General features: G+C 43.4%; 2 protein-coding genes across 7 annotated transcripts; one reads left to right on the top strand and one right to left on the bottom strand.

Annotated features, from left to right (window-relative positions):
* Positions 1-289: 289 nt before the first annotated feature.
* ormdl1 (ORMDL sphingolipid biosynthesis regulator 1) lies at positions 290-3,607 on the bottom strand. Its single transcript, XM_028022487.1, has 4 exons — positions 3,454-3,607; positions 1,799-1,973; positions 1,113-1,264; positions 290-1,014 (listed from the first exon to the last, which is right to left on the bottom strand). Coding segments are annotated over exons 1-4 (465 nt in total). The 5' UTR covers positions 3,456-3,607; the 3' UTR covers positions 290-878.
* A 157-nt stretch (positions 3,608-3,764) lies between these two features.
* pms1 (PMS1 homolog 1, mismatch repair system component) lies at positions 3,765-22,377 on the top strand. 6 transcript variants are annotated; one of them, XM_028022482.1, is made up of 14 exons: positions 3,827-3,907; positions 4,396-4,437; positions 5,213-5,346; positions 5,424-5,606; positions 6,513-6,615; positions 6,688-6,851; positions 9,128-9,238; positions 12,385-12,507; positions 12,574-12,720; positions 12,793-13,430; positions 13,544-14,020; positions 14,093-14,220; positions 16,474-16,622; positions 18,067-22,377. In XM_028022482.1, exons 3-14 carry the CDS (start codon positions 5,215-5,217, stop codon positions 18,295-18,297), a joined length of 2,586 nt encoding a protein of 861 aa, XP_027878283.1. In that variant the 5' UTR covers positions 3,827-3,907; positions 4,396-4,437; positions 5,213-5,214; the 3' UTR covers positions 18,298-22,377. The 6 variants fall into 6 exon arrangements, with proteins under 6 accessions (XP_027878282.1, XP_027878283.1, XP_027878284.1 ...); XM_028022481.1 differs by lacking the exon at positions 4,396-4,437 and having other exon boundaries at positions 3,765-3,907; XM_028022478.1 differs by lacking the exons at positions 3,827-3,907; positions 4,396-4,437 and adding an exon at positions 3,925-4,037.
* The last annotated feature ends 571 nt before the right edge of the window (positions 22,378-22,948 follow it).

The raw sequence follows: 22,948 nt of genomic DNA, 5'->3' as shown, positions 1-22,948 counted from the left end.
GAAAGTAGCAGCCAGGTTCTGATTATAAATTCACATTATTATCAGTGACTCTTTAGAAAAACACCAGAGTGGAAAGACATCAGCAATGACCTGAGATCAGCAACTGCTGTTGCCCAACAACCCGGGACGGGTTCAAGGGTCACCTTCAGACAAGATTATTAGATAAAAGACAAAAAGATAATTTTAAAAAAAGTAAATTATTGAACAAAAAAAATCAACTGGTTCTGATCCAAACCATGTAATAAAAACCTTAAAACGGGTTTGTTGATCACAAACTGAGGCGAGGAGCTGAGGGCACAAACATTTTATTAAAGATTAGGAACAGGAAAAATCACGTCCAGCTCTGGAGGAACCGACCAGAACCGGCGGCCCGGGTCTCCAGATAGCAGCTGGGTGAACGTAGTGTTTCCCACAGACAGTAAACCTCCCTCAGTAAACAGCTAACCAATCATAACTTTTCACAGGACACAGGTCCACAAACACTGTAAAACGAGACGAGCCGCTCCGGTCCGATTAGGGGAGCCATGCAGATGGAGAGCGGTTCTGCTACTCGATGAAATGAAACCAAGACGGTACCGACAGTCGGAGGGCGACAGCCTCCAAAAGTAAACAAAAAGAAATACTTCAGAGCATCTGAGTGGCTTCAACACTCAACACGAGTCATTGTGTGACCGACGGGGCGGAGAAAAGCAAATTAAAGTCAACCTAGAACCCGACCGCGGCCTGGGCCAGCCCAGGTCCATGCAGGCCCGAATACACAATTAAATACATAAGTTACTGATGCACATCATGTCCGATGATCTGGTTCCTGTTAGCGCTAACCCGACACACTGACTGGATGATTTAGTACACACAGGGAGGCGGAGCTTCTCCCGTTATTAATACTTGTTTATGCCTAAAATCCGGACGCCGTGCAGCTGAGGCAGCTTGGGGATCAGGACGCTCAGCAGGGACGCCGTGTTGATCACGAAGTGCGTCGTGTCGTACTTTGTGTAGAAACTGGCCAGGAAATATCTGGAAAAGACGAGAGACAAATATGAGCGCCATTACACCTGCTGCTAGCATCACATTAGCAGCTAGCCGCTGCTGGTAGCCGCTGCGTCTGCACTCACAGGATGATGGGGGAAATGGTGAAGAACTTTCTGGAGGAGGTGAACTGAACGCCGTAGTCCAGCTGCTCCCAGTGGGTCAGAAGCCGGGCTTTTCCTTGGTCGGGCGTCTCGAAGGGCGTTCCTTTCACCGCATGCATGAACACGTACATGCCCTGCACAGCAACACAAAACATGAGGAGGACTGGCTGAGGAAGCATTTTCCTGCTCAACATTTCAGATCATTTTTGTATCAAAATTGAACTGAATTAAAAACAACAAAAAAAGAAACATTTTTAATTCAGGAGCAAAAACAGCTAAACCAGCATGAAAATGATATTCTCCTTCAGGATCCATGAAGCAGCAAAGACACCCCAGATCATCATACTGCCACCACCAACTAACTCAGTTAGTGTTAACATGCATTTGTAGTTTTTCTTTTCATACAACATCCCTTCTACTTATACAGCACATTCACTCATTGTGAATAGTATGTTGCTTATTAGGTCTGAAATTATTAATCTGATGAATCGGCTATTGAAGTAACCAGCTAATTTAGTCATTGATTAATTGTTATATGGAGTGTAGAGTCTCTAGAAAAGCATTTTCTGAAAGAACAACACAGTCAGAGCAGAAATGAAGCAAAACTACAAAAATTGTAAAACTTTTGCATTAAAGATTAAAAAAATCTTGTTTTCGGCGGCGCTCACCAGGTTGTGTATGACGTTGGTGAGCGTCCAGACCACCGGGACGCTGAAGAAGGGGATGCTGAGCAGCACGATGTGCAGAACGCCGACCCCTAGGGCGTAGGTCAGCCAGATGCCCCGGCTGTTCATCACGCGGGTGTTTGGGTTCACCTCACTGTGTGCCACACCCACGTTCATCCTGACAGAAACAAACTCCTTCAGGAACCATCCAGTCTCCACTAAATGCCTGAAACAGCCTCTAATAACTCTGGAAACAATCACTCAGTGAGTTGATTACATTTCAGAGGTTTTAAATAAGGCATGTCAGTTCTGGTCATTTTGTGGAAATAAAATTATGGCTCTTTAAAATTATAAAAATGTAAAGATTGTAAAGAATATTTTATGCTACAGTGCAAAAGCAGCATAAAATATTTAAAGCAGCAGATAACAGAATAAGTCGCACAGGAACACATGTGACAGTTACAGCAGGAAGCGATGATTTGTTTACATGTGCAGAAGGAAGGAAGAGGAGACAAGTCAGTCTGGGAAAACACCGAGGAGCAAGAAAATAAAAAATAATGCAGAGAAAGCAGACATGTTGGAAAATCATCTGCCATTTGTTTTCCTAAATGAAAATTAATACAAACGTTCAGTTTTATTTGTTGTATTTTTTATTTACTCAGACATCATGCAGCTTAGATTTAACATGTTTTAGTTTTTTCTGGTGATTTTTACTATATTTATTTTTGATGCAAATGGAATAAAGTTTTACAGGTTCTGGACTTTTTCGAAAACTTTAATTTTACATTTTTCCTTCTTCCACTCTTTTTTCCCTTCTAAACTAGAAGAGAAACTAGAAGCAAATATTCCATTTTGAATGGAATATTTGCTTCCATTCAAAATGCAATTTTATTATCATTTTTAAATCCTGTCTTATTTTATAGCCTTCCAGAAGTTTAAAGGATTGTGTTCTCCAAATCTACCAACTTGGATAGAAAAACTATAATAATAATAATTAACCCAGTGAGTTGCTACAGCTGTACTTTACTCTTCATCTCTGCAGAAAGAAAAGCTAAAAACATCTTGTGTAATGTAGCTGAACTTTGACACACTTTCAGCTGCCAGTACAGATTAAAGACAAAAAGCAAAACAGTTGAAGCTGCATATTTAAATTATTCTGATTTTAAAAGAACAACAATTGTCTACAAATTGTACCATTATAACTTTGGGTTATAATATTTATTTCTGCATAATAAGACATGAACTATTTATTAGCCAATGCAGCGAGTTTCATTAGCCGCTACTGATCAGCAAAGCTTTTCCTGCGTCTCTGAACAGAAAATAATTTAAATTAAACTGTGTAAACAGGCTTATGATTCTGGATACGTCTATTTGTTGGACAGATTCGTGGCTGTATGTCACTGCACCGCCGTTTAAAATACAAATTTAAAACCTACGCAATTTAGAGCTTATTAAATACCATATTCATCCCATGTCAGGTTATATAACCTGTCTTAATATTTTTCCCTTTGTCCCTTAGACCTTTCATTTCTTTTGTTTTCACTACATAGCCAGGCCCATTATACACCATTGTTTCCAAAACAAGTTAGTTCAGACATAAATACGGAAATTAGTATCTAAAAAATTTAACAAACATAAAGATTGTTCTGTCAACTTACATGTAGCAGCGAGCAGTAGATAGGTTTGTTATAACAAAAATTCACTATGGCGAGAATTGGTGTATCCTCCTTGTTGTTATGGCTAGACTGCACCGACCGGAAGTAGGTGTCACGGTGAAACGAGTCCAAATATAAACCACTTCGGTTTATAGCAATTACACAACGAACATCAGTTTGATTTTATTTAAATATAATTTATTTAAACCATACGTCTGAAAATAATCTTATTCATTTTACATTTTTAAATAGTGAGAAGATATTTTTGGATAGTAAAGCCTTCAGGTTGAACTCAGGGTAGAATATTCTCCTGAATTCTATTTGAGCCCGCCCTCTTATTGATACTGACCAATCAGCAGACAGCATTAGGGGCGGGAACTAGGTTGTTTCTGTTCTTGTAGCTCGTGCCTGTTGTGGGAGATTATATATGGTGGAAGCGGCTCGGTCAGCAGAGTCGGTGAGTTGTGTCGTTGTTCGGTTGGGTTACGAGTTTAGTGGGTTTGTGGTTAAGCTAAATTACCGACAGAACGAGATAGCGATGGTGTAGCACGTCTCATGGAGAACACGGATTTTTACGATGATAGACAGTATACCTTAAATCCTTAGAGTTAAATAAGTTTCCTGAAGTCATTTCTCCATAGTTTCCTATGAATTAACCAGAATTTCGGTTTTGTGCGCTTTTTATTCGTTTTCAGCTCAGCTAATCCAACAGTGGTGTAATAAGTAGTTTTTTGTTACACTCAAATACAATCAGGTAATCACTTAAATATGAATATTAGATAAACAGCCTGAATAAATACAGAAGCAGTTTCAAATTACGATTTGACCTATTAAAGCAGAGGTGTCCAAAGTGTGGCTCGGGGGCCCTTTGTAGTCCATGGACTGATTTTTTTTTTTATTACAAGAATCATATACATTTTGAGACCTTTTGTTTTTAATTTGCAGGCAAAAATATTACATGACTGGGTGTGCTGTGGTGGCGTAGCGGTTGGCGCGACCCGTATTTGGAGGCCTTGAGTCCTCGACGCGGCCGTTGCGGGTTCGACTCCCGGACCCGACGACATTTGCTGCATGTCTTCCCCCCTCTCCTTCCCCGCTTCCTGTCAGCCCACTGTCACTTAAGGGACACTAGGGCCCACAAAAAGACCCCCTGGAGGGGTAAAAAAAATACTACATGACAAATTAACATTTTTTGTGGAAAATGTTATGTAGAACACAAAGTATTTGTTTCAAAAAGAGACTGAAATCTGCTTTTAATTCATTTATTAAGCTTAGTTAAAAGAGAGTAACCCAAATCCTGAAAATAGATTCAATCTTTTACATTTTTCTTCAATTTAGCCCAGAAACATGTTCAATATGAATGCCATTGTTTTAATAAGACAAAATGTTTCTTAAAATAGACTAGAATTATCCTTTATGGTCCCACATCGGGAAAATTTAAATGATGGACGACATGCAGGGTCACACAAAGGATGGAAAAAGTGTTAAAAGTAAATAAGAAAGATTAAGAGTATATCTGACCCAATTGAGAAGAAAGCACTTTCTTTTTAAATTTATAAAATAGTGTATTTGTGAATTAAAAAGACAAACTACTTGCAGTAAATGAAAAATAAAAACTGAAATGTTATTTAAAACTACCAGCAGGGATATGAAGTCTGAGTTTGTTGGGATCAGTGATGGCTGCTGTGAGGAAGGATCTGCATTAACGCTGCTTTGTGCACCGTGGATGCAGCAGTCTGACTCTGTTTTCCTACCAACACAGTGATGAAGCAGCTTCCTGCAGACACGGTGCGGCTGCTGTCCAGCTCGCAGGTCGTCACGTCTGTGGTGAGCGTGGTGAAGGAGCTGATGGAGAACTCCCTGGACGCTGGCGCCTCCAGCGTCGACGTGAAGCTGGTACGTTTACAGATCATTCGTCTCACTTCCTGTTGGGTTTTCCCTTCAGCTTCACTTGCTGTGTCGCTCATTTGAAGGAGAACTTCGGCCTGGACCGGACGGAAGTTCGAGACAACGGCTGTGGGATCAAAGCGGCGGACGCTCCGGTGATGGCCGTCCGACATTTCACCTCCAAGATCAGCAGCCATGAAGACCTGGAGTGCCTGGAAACGTACGGCTTCAGGGGCGAGGCGCTGGGCTCCATCTGCGCCGTGGCCGAGGTGACTCTCCTTCCACACTAACGTTAGAGGTTCAGAAAACTTTTCTGAATGTTTTCTGGTCATTTCAAATGCAAAAAGGAAAATCTGTTGGTTTTGAACGGCATCTATTGTGGAAAATTCTCTTTCGACACAGTTTTGTTCTTCCATTTGAGTCTCTGCTGCTTCTGGAAACAGTCTGAACTCTTTAAAACCTTCCAGACGTTTTTTGACAATAAGTTAATATTTTTTAGTGTCTGGAAAAGGAAAAAACCTCCCAATTATCAACGGGGAAGTATTATGTGTTTTCGAAGCACACAAAATAATTTTATAGCACAATAAAGTAACTATGTTACCTTCAATTATAAAAGTGCTACATATGTTAAATATGATCTAAAAGAAATCTGACTTTGAAATTTAAAGCTGTGAAATTGGGCGTCTGTCTCTTTAAATCCTTCCATTTCTGAGTGGGGGAGGAGCTGCGCCTTGAAGGCGGGGCTAGGTCCACCAGGCATTTTGCAGCTGACTGGTTGCCATCTTTACACATGAAAATGTCTTTCCTCCTGTTTGTTGCAGATTAAACATGACTTAATAGCTCATCTGTTGGCAGCCATTTTTAAGTGTAAACAGTGTAAACATTGATGCAGGGGGCGTGGCCAGCAGCTGCTAATTTGCATAACTGAGGTGTAGCCGTAGAACTTCTTATTCTGAAAGGAGTTAAAATAGAACTGAAAAGCTGAAATCTGATCATCTAAGAAAGATTTAGTGAAAAATGTGATGAACATCGACTACAGCGTAAGAGATCACCTTTAAGGCTTAAATTGGCTGACTTGATATGTTTTTATAGTTTTTCTAAGTTAAATCTGTAATTGGAACATTAAAAGCTGACATTGTTTGTTGATCACAGTTCAGAGTCTGTTTCCTGCCCAGGTCACCGTTACCACTAAAACAGAGGAGGAGGACGTCAGCACGCAGTACACCCTGGACTCCAGCGGGGGCATCGTCTCTCAGAGGCCGTCCCACCTGGGTGGAGGCAGGTTGCCGGCGGTTACCGGGGTGGGCGGGGCGTTTTGATGGCGGTTTGAGCCCTGCTGTGTTCCTGCAGGAACGTCGGTGAGCGTGGCGAAGCTGTTCGGGAAGCTGCCGGTGCGACGGCAGTTCTTCTCCTCTGTCAGGAAGCGTAAGGAGGAAGTGAGGAAGGTCCAGGACCTGCTGATGGCCTTCGCCATCATAAAGCCAGAGCTGCGGCTCACTCTGGCGCACAACAAGGTCAGAACCTGCTGGTCTGACCCGTTAACATTTCATCTGTTCCTAAAAACGTTTTTATCTGGTCTCCTCTCATCCTTTTCTAACCTAGTTTTTCTAGGTCCAGGTTTATTTTATCCCAGAACGCCTCCCGGTTTCCACTTCTGGTTTAATTCAGTCGTCTATGTAATGTAGATTCTCCACCACTAGGTGTCCTCGTTGCATTTCCAGCTGCTGAAACTTTTCCTGTGGTTCTGAAATGACATGTTGGACCCTCATGTCCAAACTGTTCACCCCCAAAAATAAAAAATTAAAACTAAAGCCCTACTGGTGACCCCCACTTATTGTTATTTCACTCTATATTTTATTATTTAATGATGTAGTTTATTTTGTTTTCCTATTTTAACCATCCAAATCATAATGAATCTGAAAATCAGATTTTGACCCCCTCCCTGGTGTCTCATGACCTCCCTGGGGTCCCGACCCCCACACTGGGAACCCCTGCTTTTGACTGCAGGTAAAGAGATTACAATCAAGTAAAATCTAAAATTATATGTGACAAATGTGAAACATGAACAGCTTCAAAATGATTCCCAAATTTTAAAAATGAGATAAAATTCAAACTGTATTGTGGGAAACAAAAACTGTCAGAACTGGACCTGAAGTTACTCCTGATAATAATATTTATAAATAATTTCTATGTTGAACAGGGTTATATTTATCTGTTAAATTTGATTTAGTTTTCGTTTTGTTTCAGTAAAAAAATATTTTTTGTTTAAATAAGTTCATTTATTTGCTAAAAGAATTAAAAAGCCTCCATAATCCCAGTTTTTCTTACTTTCATTCAGCCTGATGTTTTCAGGATTATAAAATCCAGATTATCTTTTCAGAATTCAAACAACTAAAATTCACTTCTGAAGTGGAAATTGAACATTGAATATAATATGTGAATAAATTCTGAATAATGGCAGAAATGATTTTATGATGAAGTCAGGATGGAAAATAAGATTCAAATCTGACTTAAATAAACTTTGATTCTTCATTTTATCTCATAGAAACAAAATAAAAATTATTCAAATTATCGGATTAGTTTGGTATAAAAATCCATATTTTGTTTTTTTAAAACCTTTAAATTCAGGTAGCACAGTTAAAACAATCAGGTTTAAAACTAACGATTATTTATGTAATGGATTACTCTAGCCTGGTGTTTTGACAATCAATTAATCGGATTTAAAAAATTCTACAGCTGATTTTTCATTTAACCACTTAAACTGGTTTTATACAATATTAGAATTGCTTTAAAAGACAAAATAACATTTTATTGCTCAAAATAGAGTAACTGTGCAAAACTCTAAAATCGCCACTAGAGGAGGACAGATTTACACACAAAGAAGATTTTTATCTTAAGTTCAAAATGTTCATATTTATTGTCCAGTTTTGGCTAAATTTCAGTTGTTCTTTCATCAAATTCCCTATTTTAGCATCTGTATGTTAACGATTAATTGATTACTAAATTAGTTGAAGATTACATCAGTAAACGATTAATCACGATTCGGTTCTGGATTATTTTACACAACAAACTTCTACATGAGGATCTGAGAGATAAATGAATCGTTTCACGTGTTTCTAAAAGATCTTAACCAGTGAAGTTTGATTGTTTTTCTGCGTTTATGTTCTGGTGTAGATTAAAGGGATCGCAGCTGATTTTAAATCTAATGGATCAGAGCTGCAGCTGCAGAGGTTACTGTTCCTAGGAAACATCTCAACATTTCAGTTGAATCAAATTTTAGGAAACTGAAATTTTTCCTGCATGTTTTAGCCTAAATATCCAAACAAAAAGAATAAATCTTTAAAACAAGAAGCCAGTTTATCTGATTAAATTGAGTATTTTGAGTTTTTTCTGTGATTTCCTGAACTTTTAAGCATATCTGTCTCCTAATCTGAGTGGTTTAAGCCCAGATTAAAGCCTCCTGGAGCTCTGGGCTCGGCCTCAGGGTGCAGCAGCGTGTTTTGCTGCAGGTCAGTGAGTTTGCATGCAGCAGCCGTGCAGCTCTCGTGGAAAGCAGCTTGAGATTGTAACGGAGCACAGGCTGTCCAGTCATGCTGCTGCCGCTGCTATCGGTTCTCTCCAGCTCTGCTTGTGTTACGCTTCACGGCCTTTTCAGGAACTGTTTACTGCAGGATCCATTTCACGAGCCAAACTGTAAAATATCAGACATGTCCTGCAACCTTTTACCAGGATATCTGCTAGCCGCTGCTGCTGAAGGGACGGGGACTCATGGAGGCGTTTTGTTCTGCAGGTGGTGGTTTGGCAGAAGGCCAGAGCGGCGGACCACAGGAGCGCCCTGGTTGCTACGCTAGGAGCTAGTACTGTCGCTAACCTGCTGCCCGTCCACCAAGAACAACCAGAGGTTGGTTAAGGAGAGGCTTAACGATTTTATTTAGTAGTCAGTATCTTACCCAAAGTAGATGGCACCTCAAATAATATCAATATGAAAAGAATATTTCAGCTGGGGATCAGGTCCAAATCCGTTTTTATCTTCTGTTTGGAGTTGATTCCAACTCAGTCGGGTTCAGGTCTGAGAAGTTTCAGGCCTACAGGGTCTGACCTCTGAACCATCGCTGTGTGACTCGGGGCTCCATTTTCATAGAAAACCCACAAAACACCAGAAGGCCATGACTGCCTGCTAGAGGTGTAACTAAGGAGAAACTATCAGAAACATTAATTATGCTAACACTAAATGTTATAACAACTGGGTATTTAAGGGAAGCTAATGATAAAACGCTAAATGCTACATCATCATGGTATTTAGCAAAGCTCATGATAAAGCTATATACCAACATAGTATTTAAGGTAAGCTAACGATAAAGCGCTACACCAACATTGTATTTAGTGGAGGCTAACAACACCATGGTACTTAGCAAAAGCTAACTATGTATCACTTCACAATGATGGTGTTTAAGGGGAGCTATGGCGCTACTAACATTGTATGTAGCATAACCAAATATGTCATTGACACATGTGCTAAAACTTAGCACAGCGCCTTCCACTGGGTCAAATTTGTCAGTTTGTGTTTCAGGAAGTGATTTTTTTTAGAACAGATCTGCCACTCATGGACTCGGTTTTATAATTGTTGAGTTTTGCTAAATATGTTGCTGATTTAGCCTCAGTTAGCTCAATAGGATTAAAACAGCACCCAGAACATCTGTAGGTTTTAGACGGTTTAAAATCTACACATTTAGGAACTAAATGTGACGCTGGCAATGCATTCTGTAGAAATACAGCAATGCATTCTGGGTAGAGAATAAACATCATTTGCGGCTTCATCACAGATGGAGATATAGAAGAATATTCTGGAAGGACATTTTTTAATAAAAAAATACCTGAAATTACTTTAACCAATAATTCTGTCGTTTAGTCAGACTAAAATAAGTAAGCTTAGAAATACATAACTTATGTTTTGTATCATTTTGGTAGACATGGAACTTTATTCAGCTGAAAAGTTTACATAAATTAGTGCTTTAGATTTAGGTAAAATGAGTTCAGGGGAAGCGAAGTGCGCTGAATGTTTTCAAACGGCTCTTTGTGTGGCGGTGTGTAAATCAGCTGCTCCAGAGGAGAAGCAGCGGCGCCTGAGCAGCTGATCCGCGGTGTGTCCGGTTGGCGGTGGTTCAGCGCGCTCTGCCCTTTTCTCCGCAGCTCTTCCTGATGAAAGCTGAGTGCTTCCTGACGCTAATCGAGTCGCCGTGGCGATGCTGGCCTCTGCGCGGTCGCGGCCGCTCGTCACGAGGCTCCTACCTGCTGACAGATGTGGAGCAGCCGCTTTCACCCCCGCTCTCCCTCTGTTGTTGTTGTTTTGCTGCGGTTATGAGAGCGACCTTTGACCTTTGTGGCCGCTGATCAGGAGAAACTAAATGTGACGCTGGCAGCTCTGGCTGCCCCGCTGAGGAGCTCTGGGGGTCCAGAGGTCCGGTTCGTGTGTAATGAGCAGGAACAGCGGCTCGGTTCTGGATGTCACCACCGGGTTCTGCTGCTCATAATGAGGCCGTGTGGAAAAATGCAGCCACTAATAGCCCTCCGTAGGAACCAGGCTGACCTTTACATGCAGCTGCTGAGTCATCAGATCCAGTGGTTCTGGCTGGAAGATCGGATCGGGAGCCTGCACAGAAGAAGAAACGATGACTATTCAGACTTCAGAAATAAAACACTTAGTAAAAATATTCTGTGGCGGCTGAAACAGCAGAATGATCTGCAAACGCACAAATGGAAGAAAAAACCTACAATACAAAAACAAACAATCAGACAAAATGCTGCAAACAGAAGCAAAACATGACACATGGCAAAAGTAACTGAAGACTTACTCCTCTAAACAGAGGCCCTCCAGGCCACAAGGGGGAGTCTGGAGTTATTGATCCATTTGGGATCAATAAAGTATTTTTGAATTGGATAAATATTACCTAAATAAATATGCTGCTGTTCTATAATATTGTAAAACACATGAAGCATAAATGCACATCCTTCTTCTGGACATCCCATCTTTTCTGATTGTCTGCTCCCATATGACGCCCCTTAGTGGTCTGGAGGACTTCTGCTTTGTGCAGCGAGTTTGTGGCATTTTGTACTTGCTGTTGTTTTGCTGTAACTTGGTTAAAAGTAACCCGTGGTTAAAAGTAACCCCAAGGTTACTTTTAACCACGGGTGGTCAACCTGTTTAAGTCTGAGATAACCGATTATATGGTGACGTTTTTATTTTAAACGTGGGTAAAACCAAATCGATGACCTACTTATGCCACTCCTTTGAACAAACTAGTTTTGCATAAAGTACAGGATTTATAAAATGACTCGCACATTTTTGTTCATGGGCTGTCTTTATTTCTGTCTGAAATGCATAACTGTATGCCTGTGACGCAGGTATCAGGCCGCTAACAGCAGCTAGCTACTAAACCTAGCGGGACAGCTAACCTGCTAGCGCCGGAATGCTAACACTATAGAAGAGTTATTTCACTCTCAAAACATCTACATAAGACTGCCGAATGCAAAAACAAATATTTATAAGATAAAAACTAAGTGAGAATCATACTCTTGTGCTTTTTGGACGTTAACAACCTGAAATTAAACAAAATTAAAACTGATTGTGCACTTCTTCACGCGAGGACGGCAAAATGGCAACAGCTGCACCAAACCGTCTCACGGGTTACACCGCCTCCCTGTGGTGAAACCTGATATGGCACCGCAATTCAATACTTAAACGCCCTTTTAATTCTGTTAAATTATCAATAAAAAATTGTTACCACACATTTGTGTGTCTCAATACACTTTATGAATTTGTTACAAGTCGGATTCATGATAATGTTTCTATAAAGACATAATTGTAAATAAAAAACCCTAAAAAAGATGACGGGCGGTTTGAGCATGACAAAATGTGGAGAAAATTATGGTAGTATTATTGATTTTCCAAGTTATTATTAATACTTTTGGGTTGTTGCACTTTTTTATGGAGATTTCTGTTCAGTTTTCTGTACTTTATGTCTGTGATTGTTGTTGTTTTTCCTTCAGATGGGTCTGGATGGTTTTCTTCCCAAACCCGGAGCTGATTTGTCCTTAACGAGCTCCTCTACCTCTGATAAAACCTTCATATTTATTAATAAGCGTTCTGTCCAGCAGAAGGACATCCTGAAGGTGAAACGGATTCAGATTGTGTGTTTTCTGTTTCTTTCTGTTATTTATCACGTTTCTTCTCCTCAGCTGTTGCGTCAGCACCACTCAGCTCAGTATCCTGACGATGCGGCTCGGCATCGGTTCCCCGTCCTCTTACTGAACATCACAGTTTGTCCTTCATCGCTGGATGTAAATGTGACGCCTGATAAAACCCAGGTTCTGCTTCATAACAAGGTACCAGAGGCTCCAGCCCAGCTCATCGGGTTCAGGTTCCTTCGCTCTGACTTCCTGTTTCTACGTGTTTAGGAGGCGGTTCTGGCTGCCGTCGAGGCTCTGCTGGTTTCTCTTTACGGTTTTCGTCCTGAAAAGCAGCCGGACCCTGAAACTCTTCCTCCTGCTGCTGGTTGTGTGGAGACGGATCAGAATACAGAGAGCAGGAAGGTGAGCGATGACGATGCTGGCCAATCAGCTGCCCTGCAGCGCCAGGCCTCCAGCTGCAGCTCCTCTTCCTCCATGGCGGACGACTGGATCGTCAACCAATCCGGTTTCTCCCTCTGCGACGACGAGGCGACCCGGAGTCGACCCCAGAGCGCCGAGCCCGGCCCAGAGGAGCCGCGGCACCCGCAGGTGTCCGCCGAGGCCTGGAGCCGCGGCACGGCGCTGACCGACCCGGCATCGGGAGAACCGCTGCGGCCCGTTGCCATCCACCGGCCCGACCCAGAGGTCAAGAGGTCAGGCAATGCCATAACGGAGAAACGGGCCGCGCTGACGGCGTACGACATGATCAGGAGCCGCGCCCTGAAGGCGCCGCCGTCCGCCGCCTCGCTGTTCGAGAAGGAGACGCGGTCCGAGGTTCTGATGGAGCGACCGGCCGCCAGCCTGCAGGAGGTCAGCGCCGCCGTCCAGAACCGCTGGGAAAACCTGGGAGACGAAGGCAGGAAGAGGTGAGAGCAGCTGAGGCCTGTCACAGTAATCAATCAATTAATCAATCAATCAGCTGATCAGTTAAAATGATCCATTTGCACGATTTATCGTTCTTCTTCTTCTGTTGTTGCAGGTTTGAGGAAAAGGCGAGGAAGAGTCAGGACCTCCATGACCAGAGGACCAGGCTGGCGGCCGCTGCGGCCCCGAGGGCCCCTGCCGATCGGCCCCTGGGGGCCCCTAAGCTTCAGGCTCAGAAGCGTAAAGCTCCTCTGTCCAACCAGCAGCTGCTGGACGAGCTTTTCTCCGCCCAGCCCCCGACGAAGAAGAAGGCTCCGCCCCTGAAGCCGTGGCGGCCGCTGCCCTGCAGCATGGCGGTGCTGCGCCAGCGGCTGCTGCGCCTTTCAGCCCAGAGCGGCGCAGCGGGGCCCCGGGGCCTCCGCCCGGTGGGCCGGCTGGCCTCTCAGAACGCCTGGCTGATTTTGTGCGGCGGGCGGCGTTTGATGCTGCTCAACCCGTTCCGGGCGGAGGAAGCCTTGCTGTTCCAGCGGCTCCAGCAGGATCACATCCTTCCTGCCGCCCGCCTGCAGAACCCGCTGCTGCTCACTGACAGGTAGCTCTGGTTCCCACGGCGGCGGGGAAACCACACTCTTGAGGCGGACGGTAAATTCCTGCTGTTTTCCAGGAACCTGGGCGCCGCGGAGTTCGAGACGCTGTGCAGTTTGGAGAAAGGCGCGGCGGAGCCAGACGGCAGCGTCTTCTTCTCCGACCCCCGACTCGTCGCCAACGGCTTCAGAATCAAACTCAGTCCAGGTACGCCACCAAAATCCTTCCCCCTTCCAGCTTTCTGTCCGCTGCCATGGCAACAATCACACTTCACTTCCTGCGCTGGGTTAAAGTCTGGATCTTATTTCTGGGTGTTGTTTCTTCCAAGAAACTTTCTCACTCGTGTTTCTGTCCAATAAATGATGTTTTCACAGAAATATTTAATAAAAACTGAAATATTTCTCATCAATTAAAGTAACAGAGTCTCATTTTAACTTTATTCTGTTACATTTTCCACAGTTCAACAGTTAACAAAATAAATTTGAGAGCATAAACGAGTACGGAGAACAGAAATGGAGGATAAAACGTCTGTATGTCTGGATTACTCGTCCTGTTTCCTAAAGGTTTTTATTTATCCATTTATCATTTTTCATTCATTTCTTCTTCTGCAGAAATCCTTTATAAATCGACAGTATCTGGTTTGGATCAGCTTCTGTTTTATTTTTAATAGTAATAAATATTTATATATTCTGCAGAAGTATTTTTCATCACTACAGCTGCCAGGAATCTTTTATTTTTAAAGTATTTCTTCTTGTATTTCCTGTCTGGAGCTCCTGAATGACTGAAGCTGCTTTTCCTCATCAGTTGCTTTGCTCGTTGCTCGTTGCTTGTTGTTGTTGCTGGAGCGGTTCACCTTGGCTGACCTTGGCCCCGGGCCCGGCAGCGGGCCTCCCGGTGGGACCGGAGCCCGGTGTGCAGGTGATGAGGGAGAAGTTGGCCTTTAAGGAATTCCTGGAATGCTTCATGCGGCTGCAGGCGCCTTCGGCCCAGTTTCAGTCCGGCTTCATTTACGGGATTAAAACCAGAATTTAGTCGGAACCGCAGCGACGGTTTGATCTGTGGAGTTTTATCCTCAGCTCCCTTCACACCTATCAGCCTGTTTGAGCTGAGGAACTTTCACCAACTGATCCCGACTTCCTGGTTCCCTGGAACAAAAAGACGATGCGACACGTCGGCCCAAAAACATATTTCTTTGTCTCCAAAGAAATATTAAGTCAATAAAGAAAACTAAAACTTTATTCTACTGAAAGTTTATCAATCAGCCGAGTAAATTCAGAAATGTGCTAAATGGAGAATTAGCTGTTCTGTTAGTAGATTAGCACACAGACTGATGGGAACTAACATGGTGCATTTTACCATTAGCTTGATGTTAGTGTAGTGCTTTAACTATTAGGTAAATACCATGTCAGTGCAGTTAGCGTTAGCAGAGCTAACCATAATGTGTATAGCTAATGCTTTAGAGTTAGCGTAGCTAGCTGTTCGGTTAGCGTAGCGGGCTGCTTCTGCCTGCAGCGGCTAACATCAGAGCTTCATGTTGGAACGTTGCTGGAAACATTCGGTTCATTGCTGGTTCTGCTTCAGCTCTCTGCAGGTTCCACCACAGCGCTGGACTTTGACTAGGCCATTGCGGCACCTTGAGAAATTGAATTATTAGTGTATTGTCATCTTTCAATGTATATTAGGGTGAAAGAAAAATCAGTAGAATTTGTTAATCCGACTAATGATCAGAAACATGGATTTCTAAAATAATCATTAATTGCATCCAAACATATGTAATATTTCCAGCGTTTTGTTCTTCATGATGTCCATCAGTATTTATCTTTATCTTCTGGAGAATATTTAGATTATTGCCTAACTTGAATATAAAATGTGTTTTCCATTTTCAGGTTAATTCTTAGTTTTAACTTCTGCTCACAGTTCATGTTTTCAAAGCTGCATAAATTAAAAAAAATAGAAAACAAGATTTTTTGCATAAGTGGAAAAAAATCAGCAAATCGGGAATTAACTTAAAAGAATCTCCTGTATGTGTCTGAAGAGTTACTGTTGAGTTAGTTTAACCTTATTTCATGTCTGCTGATCCATTTAGGTAATAAAGTGGACAGAAACACTTTACTGATTGTCTTTTGCTGCGTTCCTCTGGCAGCCAACCAGCTGAGGCATTTCGTTTTTTGCCTCTGAATCTGCAGGTTATTAAATCAGAATCAAAATTGTGGATGATTTACAGTATTTCCTCATAAACTGCGGCCCATCATTCTTCCAGGCTACTCGACAGCTTCCTTCCAGTCTGCTGGGGCTTCTATTAGTCATTTAACACTCCATTTGGCCCGCGGTCTGTTGCCCTTGGGCCGCGGCTCGGCCGTAAAGCTCCGTGTTTATTTATTATTCCTTCCTGGAGATAGTAGCAGCGTCTGGAGTGTATTAATCCTTGTTTTGTGCTTGCTTTGGCCGGCCGGCTGTCAGCAGAGCGCCATCTGGAAGCGACGGCCGTGGCGGACTGCGTGCCTTTCCTGGGCCTGGAGGACCTGAAGGAGGTTCTGACCGCCGTCCTCCAGAGGAAGGCCGCCACAGTGCCGCAGAGCCGGCCGCTTAAAGTCACCAACTACCTGAAGGTAAACCCTCCGGTCACAACTCATCACACGACACATCAAAATCAGCAAAATCATTTCCAACAGCCGTCAGAGAGATGAACAGCGTTTAGCAGCAGGAAGTAGCTGGTCTGCACTTCCTGCTGCCTGTGTGGTTACAGAAACTCCGTCATCCATTTTAATGACTGTTTTGTTTTATTTTGGATATTTACAATGTTTCCTGATTCCAGTGTTAAATGTTCTTTAGAAAGTTTTCTTATTATTATGGGCTGAATGAACTTGCATTATTACACTGTTACTGTTATATTACCAAAGGTTTGTGTTTAAAATTAATAACAGATGAATAACATGAGAGCAGGCCGCTCTAAAGAAAAGCTGAAGACATCAGAGGAAAGAAAACAACAACACTACTGGTACAATCAGGAATAGTTTTCACTTTGTTGGGGTGAGTGGCAGAACTTTGACCACCGGCAGGTAGATGCGCTGCGCCCCGCGCCGACTAACTGCATCTGTAACATCTAAAATAAAATCATTATTTATGTCGGGCTGAAAGAAAACATTGTCTAACATATTCGATTTATTATTTTTCCCGTTTGTTTGAAGGAATCCTGGCCAGCTGAGAAAACCTCCAGCATGTAGTTAGTCATTGTTTAATCTCACTAGAGGTCAGAGTTCACAGACGACTTTACGACACAGAAACTCACAGCTTTGATGGAAAATAGAACAAAAGCTTTAAGCTTCTAAAAATAAATATTTCTAACAAGATAAGTCATTCCTGCTGAGTTTACACAGTTCTCATGTGATGTCACACTTCCAGGAACTTTGTAACTGGCAGCCATCTTGGTAGGCAGTTGTTATGGAGTTGCTATGACAACAGTAAAAAACCCACAGGGTTAGAACTCATGCCTTCACCTTCTAACTTGTAAACAATGTAAATACATTATAAATGGGTTACTAAGATGAACATCAGTGATATTTACTGTATTTACTGCTGAACTAGCAACATTAGCTTAGCTACATTAGCTTAGCTAATGTAGCTTTTATCTGCCAGCTGGGCCGGCATGTAGCCTACGTGTTTGTTGCTACATGCTCTCACTCTGCTGCCACCAGAACCTCGTCGTTCTGATGAAGAGTTCACGTCTTTTACAAAGCCGTTTAATCGCTGATGTTCAGTCCATGAAGCTCTTCCTGCTCACCAAGAACTGAACGCGAGAGCAGAGGTGGCTTGTCCTCATCGTCTGACACGCTTCCATTCTCCGTCTCAACAGCAGCAGCCATCTTTAATGGGTCACCAAGATGGCGCTGATCACTTCTGGTTCAGACTTGTAGGAAGTATTGATGTCATTCCTAAGCGATTTGAACCGTAGGACTGGAGCTGTGTTTTATTTATTGTCTTTTCCTCCTTATGAAGCTCTGAGCGTCAGCAGCGCTGATCTAGGTGAACTAGATCTGGATGTTTTGTGTTCAGGCCGAGGCGGTCCGGCTCGCCCGCCAGCTGCCTTCAGATTTATGTGGTGAAGAGGTGGAGGAGCTGCTGGAGCGGACGGAGCGGCGGCTGGGCGGAGCCGACCGGACCTGCATCCACGGGCGGCTCTTCCTGCACCACCTGGCCGACGTCCCGTCCACACAGCAGGAGGCCCGGGCTGGACTCACACCGCTGAGCAACACACACACCTCCGGTTCGCTGGCGGTCGTCTAACGAAGCCAAACTCTGGAGACGAAGTGGCTCAACGGTGAGCGGAGTCCAAACGGACCAGCTGGTCTGTTCTCAGAACCACTCTGGTTTTAACCAGAGGGATTAATAACAAACATTTTCCACTGAAAAAAATCATTTTGTTGTTAAATTATGGAATAAACAGACATATGAGCTCAACAACAATTATTTATTTGGTTTAATCTGGATACACATTTGGTAGCTAAGTCAAGTTTACAGAATATTTCAACAATAAAGCAGTTCAGAGTTTTTTACATGATATAAATATAACAATGAACAAAAAATATTATATTGCAGGCAGAATAAGGAAAAGTTGAAATGCAGAATAAAAGTAATGATGTTCCAGTTATTAGAAATCAAATCGACTCTAAGCAGCTGGGTTTTATTCTAGATTTAAAGGACCTCAGTGTTTCGGCAGTTTTGCAGTTTTCTGGAAGTTTGTTCCAGATGTGTGGTGCATAGAAGCTGAAGCTGCTTCTCTATGTTTGCTTCTGGTTTTTCCTGGTTTGGTTGTTTTTCATTCAGTGAAGTTTCTCACATATAAAATCCACAAATTTAACTGGAGTAAGAGTAGCGACGCTTCATGATGAAATTAACTTGCTAAAAATATTCCTAAAAGTAAATTTTTTCTTTAAGTAACTGAAGTGAAGGCAACTAGTTGCTACATAAGCCAGTAGAAAGTTTGGACTCCCTGCTGTGATCTAATGTTACTTTGCTTCTCTTCAGTCTGGTTTGTTTATCTCACATGTTTGGTTTTGGTCGGACTGAGGGTGTACTTAGTTCCTGGTGAGGATAGTTTGACTCGTCTTTACGTTTGGAGCTGTAATCTGTAAACCAATCTGCAGGACGAGGATTGACAGGCGGTTCGGTGAATCCCTCCTGGACAATCGGGAAGCAATGAAAAGCAATAAAATCAACCAGTCGGGGCCCGAGGGCCAGATGGCCAGATGGCCAGCTGCTGAGCGCTGCCTGTCTTCACCTCGCCTGTAATTTATCCTTTCCGTCTGCGCTGCGCTTGCTTTTCCACTTACGGATGAGGAATCGCCACGCTGACCCCACAGCTGACAGCCACATCTGGGAGCCGTGATGTGATTGATGGCCGGTCACTGGGAGCTCCTGGACCGGGCCGAGCCGCCGTCCCCTCCAGGTCTGTTTACAGAACGCTGCAGCGTTTGTTTGCGACGAGGCATCAGAAAAAACCCGTCCGGCTCGGCGCCGCTCCTCTGGGACGCAGGGATGACAGTGATGAAGAGGAGGGCTTCCTCCGAGGAGACCCCCTGACGAAAAGCACGGGCGCCTGACACGGACGGATGTCGAGTGGTGTCAGGTATGTGTCAGGCCCTGACAGCTCAGGAATAACGGGTATGGTACAGTTTTACAGATTCGTTTTATAAGAAGCTCAAGCAGCAAGCTGTACTTTCCACCGTTAATCCTCAGCAGATAAATCCAGCCTTGCTGCTGGCCGACGGGAAGCTGCCTGATATGTTTACAGCCCAGATTCAGAAAAAATACAGTCAATGATGAAAAGTTTGAGTCAGAAATTAACAGCAATAATTTCAGTAATTAGCCTGATATAAGAGGAAAAATGTTTTTCAAAGTCAGATTTTCACCATGTAATTCATTCATTCACAAATGTCAGTTTCAAGCTAAATATTTATCTTACAAACAGTATATTTGGTTTGACATTAAATATTTAGCTTGCTTAATTAACCCAAGACTAGTTAGCAAGATATTTAGTTTTCAAACTATGAGCTTTGCTTGAAACTAAATGTTCAACTCACTAAACAAAAAGATTAGTTTGAAGCTAAACATTTTAGCTTCACAGTATTTAGTTTGACATTAAACATTTAGTTTGCTGTGGAAAGTCTTTGCTCCAACTAGCTAGCTCTGTAAATATTTAGCTTTGTACAAAATATTTAGTTTGAAACTAATTTACAAACTAAATATTTAGCTTAAAACTAAATCTTTAGTTACCAATGAACTAAACCAATATTTGCAGTCTGCTGCCAATCAAGTCCGGTTTGTACTGCCTAAACAGGAAGGAACCGCACAGGATCAGCAAATGGAGACAAATCGGGAGGAAGTGACTGAAGCATCGCCGTGGAAACGGTTTAGCATCATTTGACCTCCACAGCCCACCTGAGTGCTGGCGCTCATCTCCGTCTTCTGATTGGTTCCTTCCTGCAGGATGATGCTCCGTGTCTCCAACTGGTTTCTGGAACAATGAGTTTGCTGAACCCAACTGGTCTCCAGAACCTCTCTGGGGAAAGTTTCTGACACCTTGTTGAATCGGTACCATGAAGGAGGATCTGAAGGGAAAAGCGGGTCTAACCTGCAGAGTCTATATTTAGCTGACTCAGGTGTCTTTATCTACTCCCCAATCTTGTTCTGTTCGTCTAGTTTCATGTTTCTAAACAGAAGCAGGTGGTCCGAGTCCTCGGTACCCCGTACGACCGCTTCTTCCAACAGATCCAAAAATAGAGCGGGAAAGGCGTTAAATGTAGTTCATGTGATTTTATTTCAAATTTGATGAGTCTGTTAAAGTCTATGGTTACTCCTGGGTTCTGAGACGGCTGTATAAGTGGCCCAGCTGCTGACGGGGACCTGTGGCTCTGCACATTAAGGTAGTAACAGGAGAGCAGAAACCTGTCTCGATGACGTGTGTGAAATGAAGAAGTGAAACATTTTGCATGCTTTCCAAAACTGCTTCTTTCCTACCATCCCTCCTGTGGGAGAAATCATGAGCAAATCCCTCATTCCGACGGCAGAAACTGCATTAAAACAGGTGTTTTCAGGAGACAGCTGGCAAAACGAACCACTGCTGACCTTTTAAACAGCCTGGTCACATGGTAAAAAGATGATCATCACCTAATCCTCCCTAATTACTCTGATACGTCCCTTGGAGGCCCAAGGCAAACCAGATTTTTGCTGCTGCACGTATTTCTGAGCAGCAAGTATCCGCCGGCGAAGAGCCTCAAACGAGCGCAGAGAGAAACGGGTCAAACTAGAGGCACAGGTCCTCACCGTGTTTTTCCCAGAAGCATTTGCAGAGCCTTGGTCCTGCAATGCGGAGGCCATCTGGGAGTTCTCTCAGCATAAAGCCTGACATGTGCTGCGGTTTGACCTTTCACAGCACCAACTATAATATTATCATAAGCTGAGGCGATCCGATTGCACTGCTCCCTGCGGTGGGATTCAGTATCCATATGTAGTGATGATAAGCGAAAACCTTCCCTGCTGTTTGTATCCCTCTCATCCAAGTGACTCTCAACACTTTAGTTCTGCACAAACACGTTTCTTCTGTTTGTGTCACAATTAAAGGCTTTCAGATCATCAAACGAAGAAAACGAGTAGAAACCAACCTGGAGAGGAAACGAGGTCGGATCACTGCCCAACCAGTAGACCCAAGAAATCACCCGACCCAGGGCCGGAGCTTCAGGGGGGGCTGGGAGGGCGGTGGGCCCCCGGGCCGGGCCCGGATGGGAGGCAGAATCGGACTCCAATGATCCAAGCCTCTATCACGCCGCGCCGAGTTACAAAGATTCACGCGGCGCTGTGACGTGGCGCTGCGACGCGGCGCTGCGTATCCGTTTCAACGCGTCAACAATAAACCTAGCTTCAGTTGCTAGCTGCTCCAGGCTCTGAGTTGAAATTCATAAAGTGTCAAAATGATCCGATTCTATCCGCGGTGCTGAACAGATTTGAATTTGTGTCGTTTCATCATTAGTGACCAGCAGCCTGATGTTTCTGTTCTCTTGGTTTGTTGTTCTTCATGTCTGTTTGATGGATTTCAGAATGGCAGCTGCTCTCTGTGGCGGTGAAGCTTGTACCCCCTGCTGTGGCAGAGATGTCTGTGTTGTAAAGTTATATTATCTGGAGCTTTATTATTCGGGTATAAAGGGCCCGGTCGTTAGCCCCGCCCCTCGGCCCAACGCTGACTTGATCTGCTAGTGACTCAACTATAACCTGTCTGACAACAGGAAGTAGGCCAGATGGCCTCAGAAAGCAGCACTTCAAGTCCTGATCTAAAATAAATACAAGAATAAGAGGGAACAGCAACCACAACAGAGAAAACCTACAGAAATGACTAAATTACTCAACCAGGTCCAGAAGAACGTTTCCACTGAGCATTGGGTTTGGTTTGTTACTGAAGCCGTACCGTAGCTCTCTCCAGGGTCCAAGAATGATACAGTACGGTTAGGTGGAGCTACTGGTGTCACGCAACACCCTCCAGTGATCGGGAGGCAGAAAATCGCTGCTGGTTTGTGGTCGTATTTGTAGGCGTTTGGGTTTAACCCCACCTGCCCAGTTAGAATCAAACAGTGTCCTGAATACTCTGGACTATAAAACGGCATCCTGAACTGCACCGAAAACGAGGCATTCAGCTCTGCAGGCATCACGCCATCAGTTAAGATCATGAGTCGGCAACAAAGATGAGAGACTCGGTAAAAATGGCCTCCCTGTAAGAGTTCCAACACCAGAACCATTGATGATCCAAACGACTCATCTCACATTTACCAAAAACATCTCAACGATTCCCTCGAAGGTGACGGTTCTCTTTGCTGCTTTAGGACATGGATGACTGTTAGAAACTTTTCTGGATTTGAATCAAACGCCACTTCACCGTCTCTAAAGG

The sequence above is a fragment of the Xiphophorus couchianus genome, chromosome 7 (genome assembly GCF_001444195.1).
Source record: "Xiphophorus couchianus chromosome 7, X_couchianus-1.0, whole genome shotgun sequence".
NCBI lineage: Eukaryota > Metazoa > Chordata > Actinopteri > Cyprinodontiformes > Poeciliidae > Xiphophorus > Xiphophorus couchianus.
This window is presented reverse-complemented; position numbering and strand designations above follow the sequence as displayed.

Bases quoted from the DNA above. Each gene is read 5' to 3' on its own strand.
- ormdl1 (XM_028022487.1), bottom strand. The intron at 1,265-1,798 runs GTGAGCGCCGCC...GTTGCTGTGCAG, and splicing joins CCAACGTCATACACAACCTG to GGCATGTACGTGTTCATGCA. The intron at 1,015-1,112 runs GTGAGTGCAGAC...CGTCTTTTCCAG, and splicing joins ACCATTTCCCCCATCATCCT to ATATTTCCTGGCCAGTTTCT.
- pms1 (XM_028022478.1), top strand. The intron at 5,607-6,512 runs GTGACTCTCCTT...TTTCCTGCCCAG, and splicing joins CCATCTGCGCCGTGGCCGAG to GTCACCGTTACCACTAAAAC. The intron at 12,721-12,792 runs GTACCAGAGGCT...CTACGTGTTTAG, and splicing joins AGGTTCTGCTTCATAACAAG to GAGGCGGTTCTGGCTGCCGT.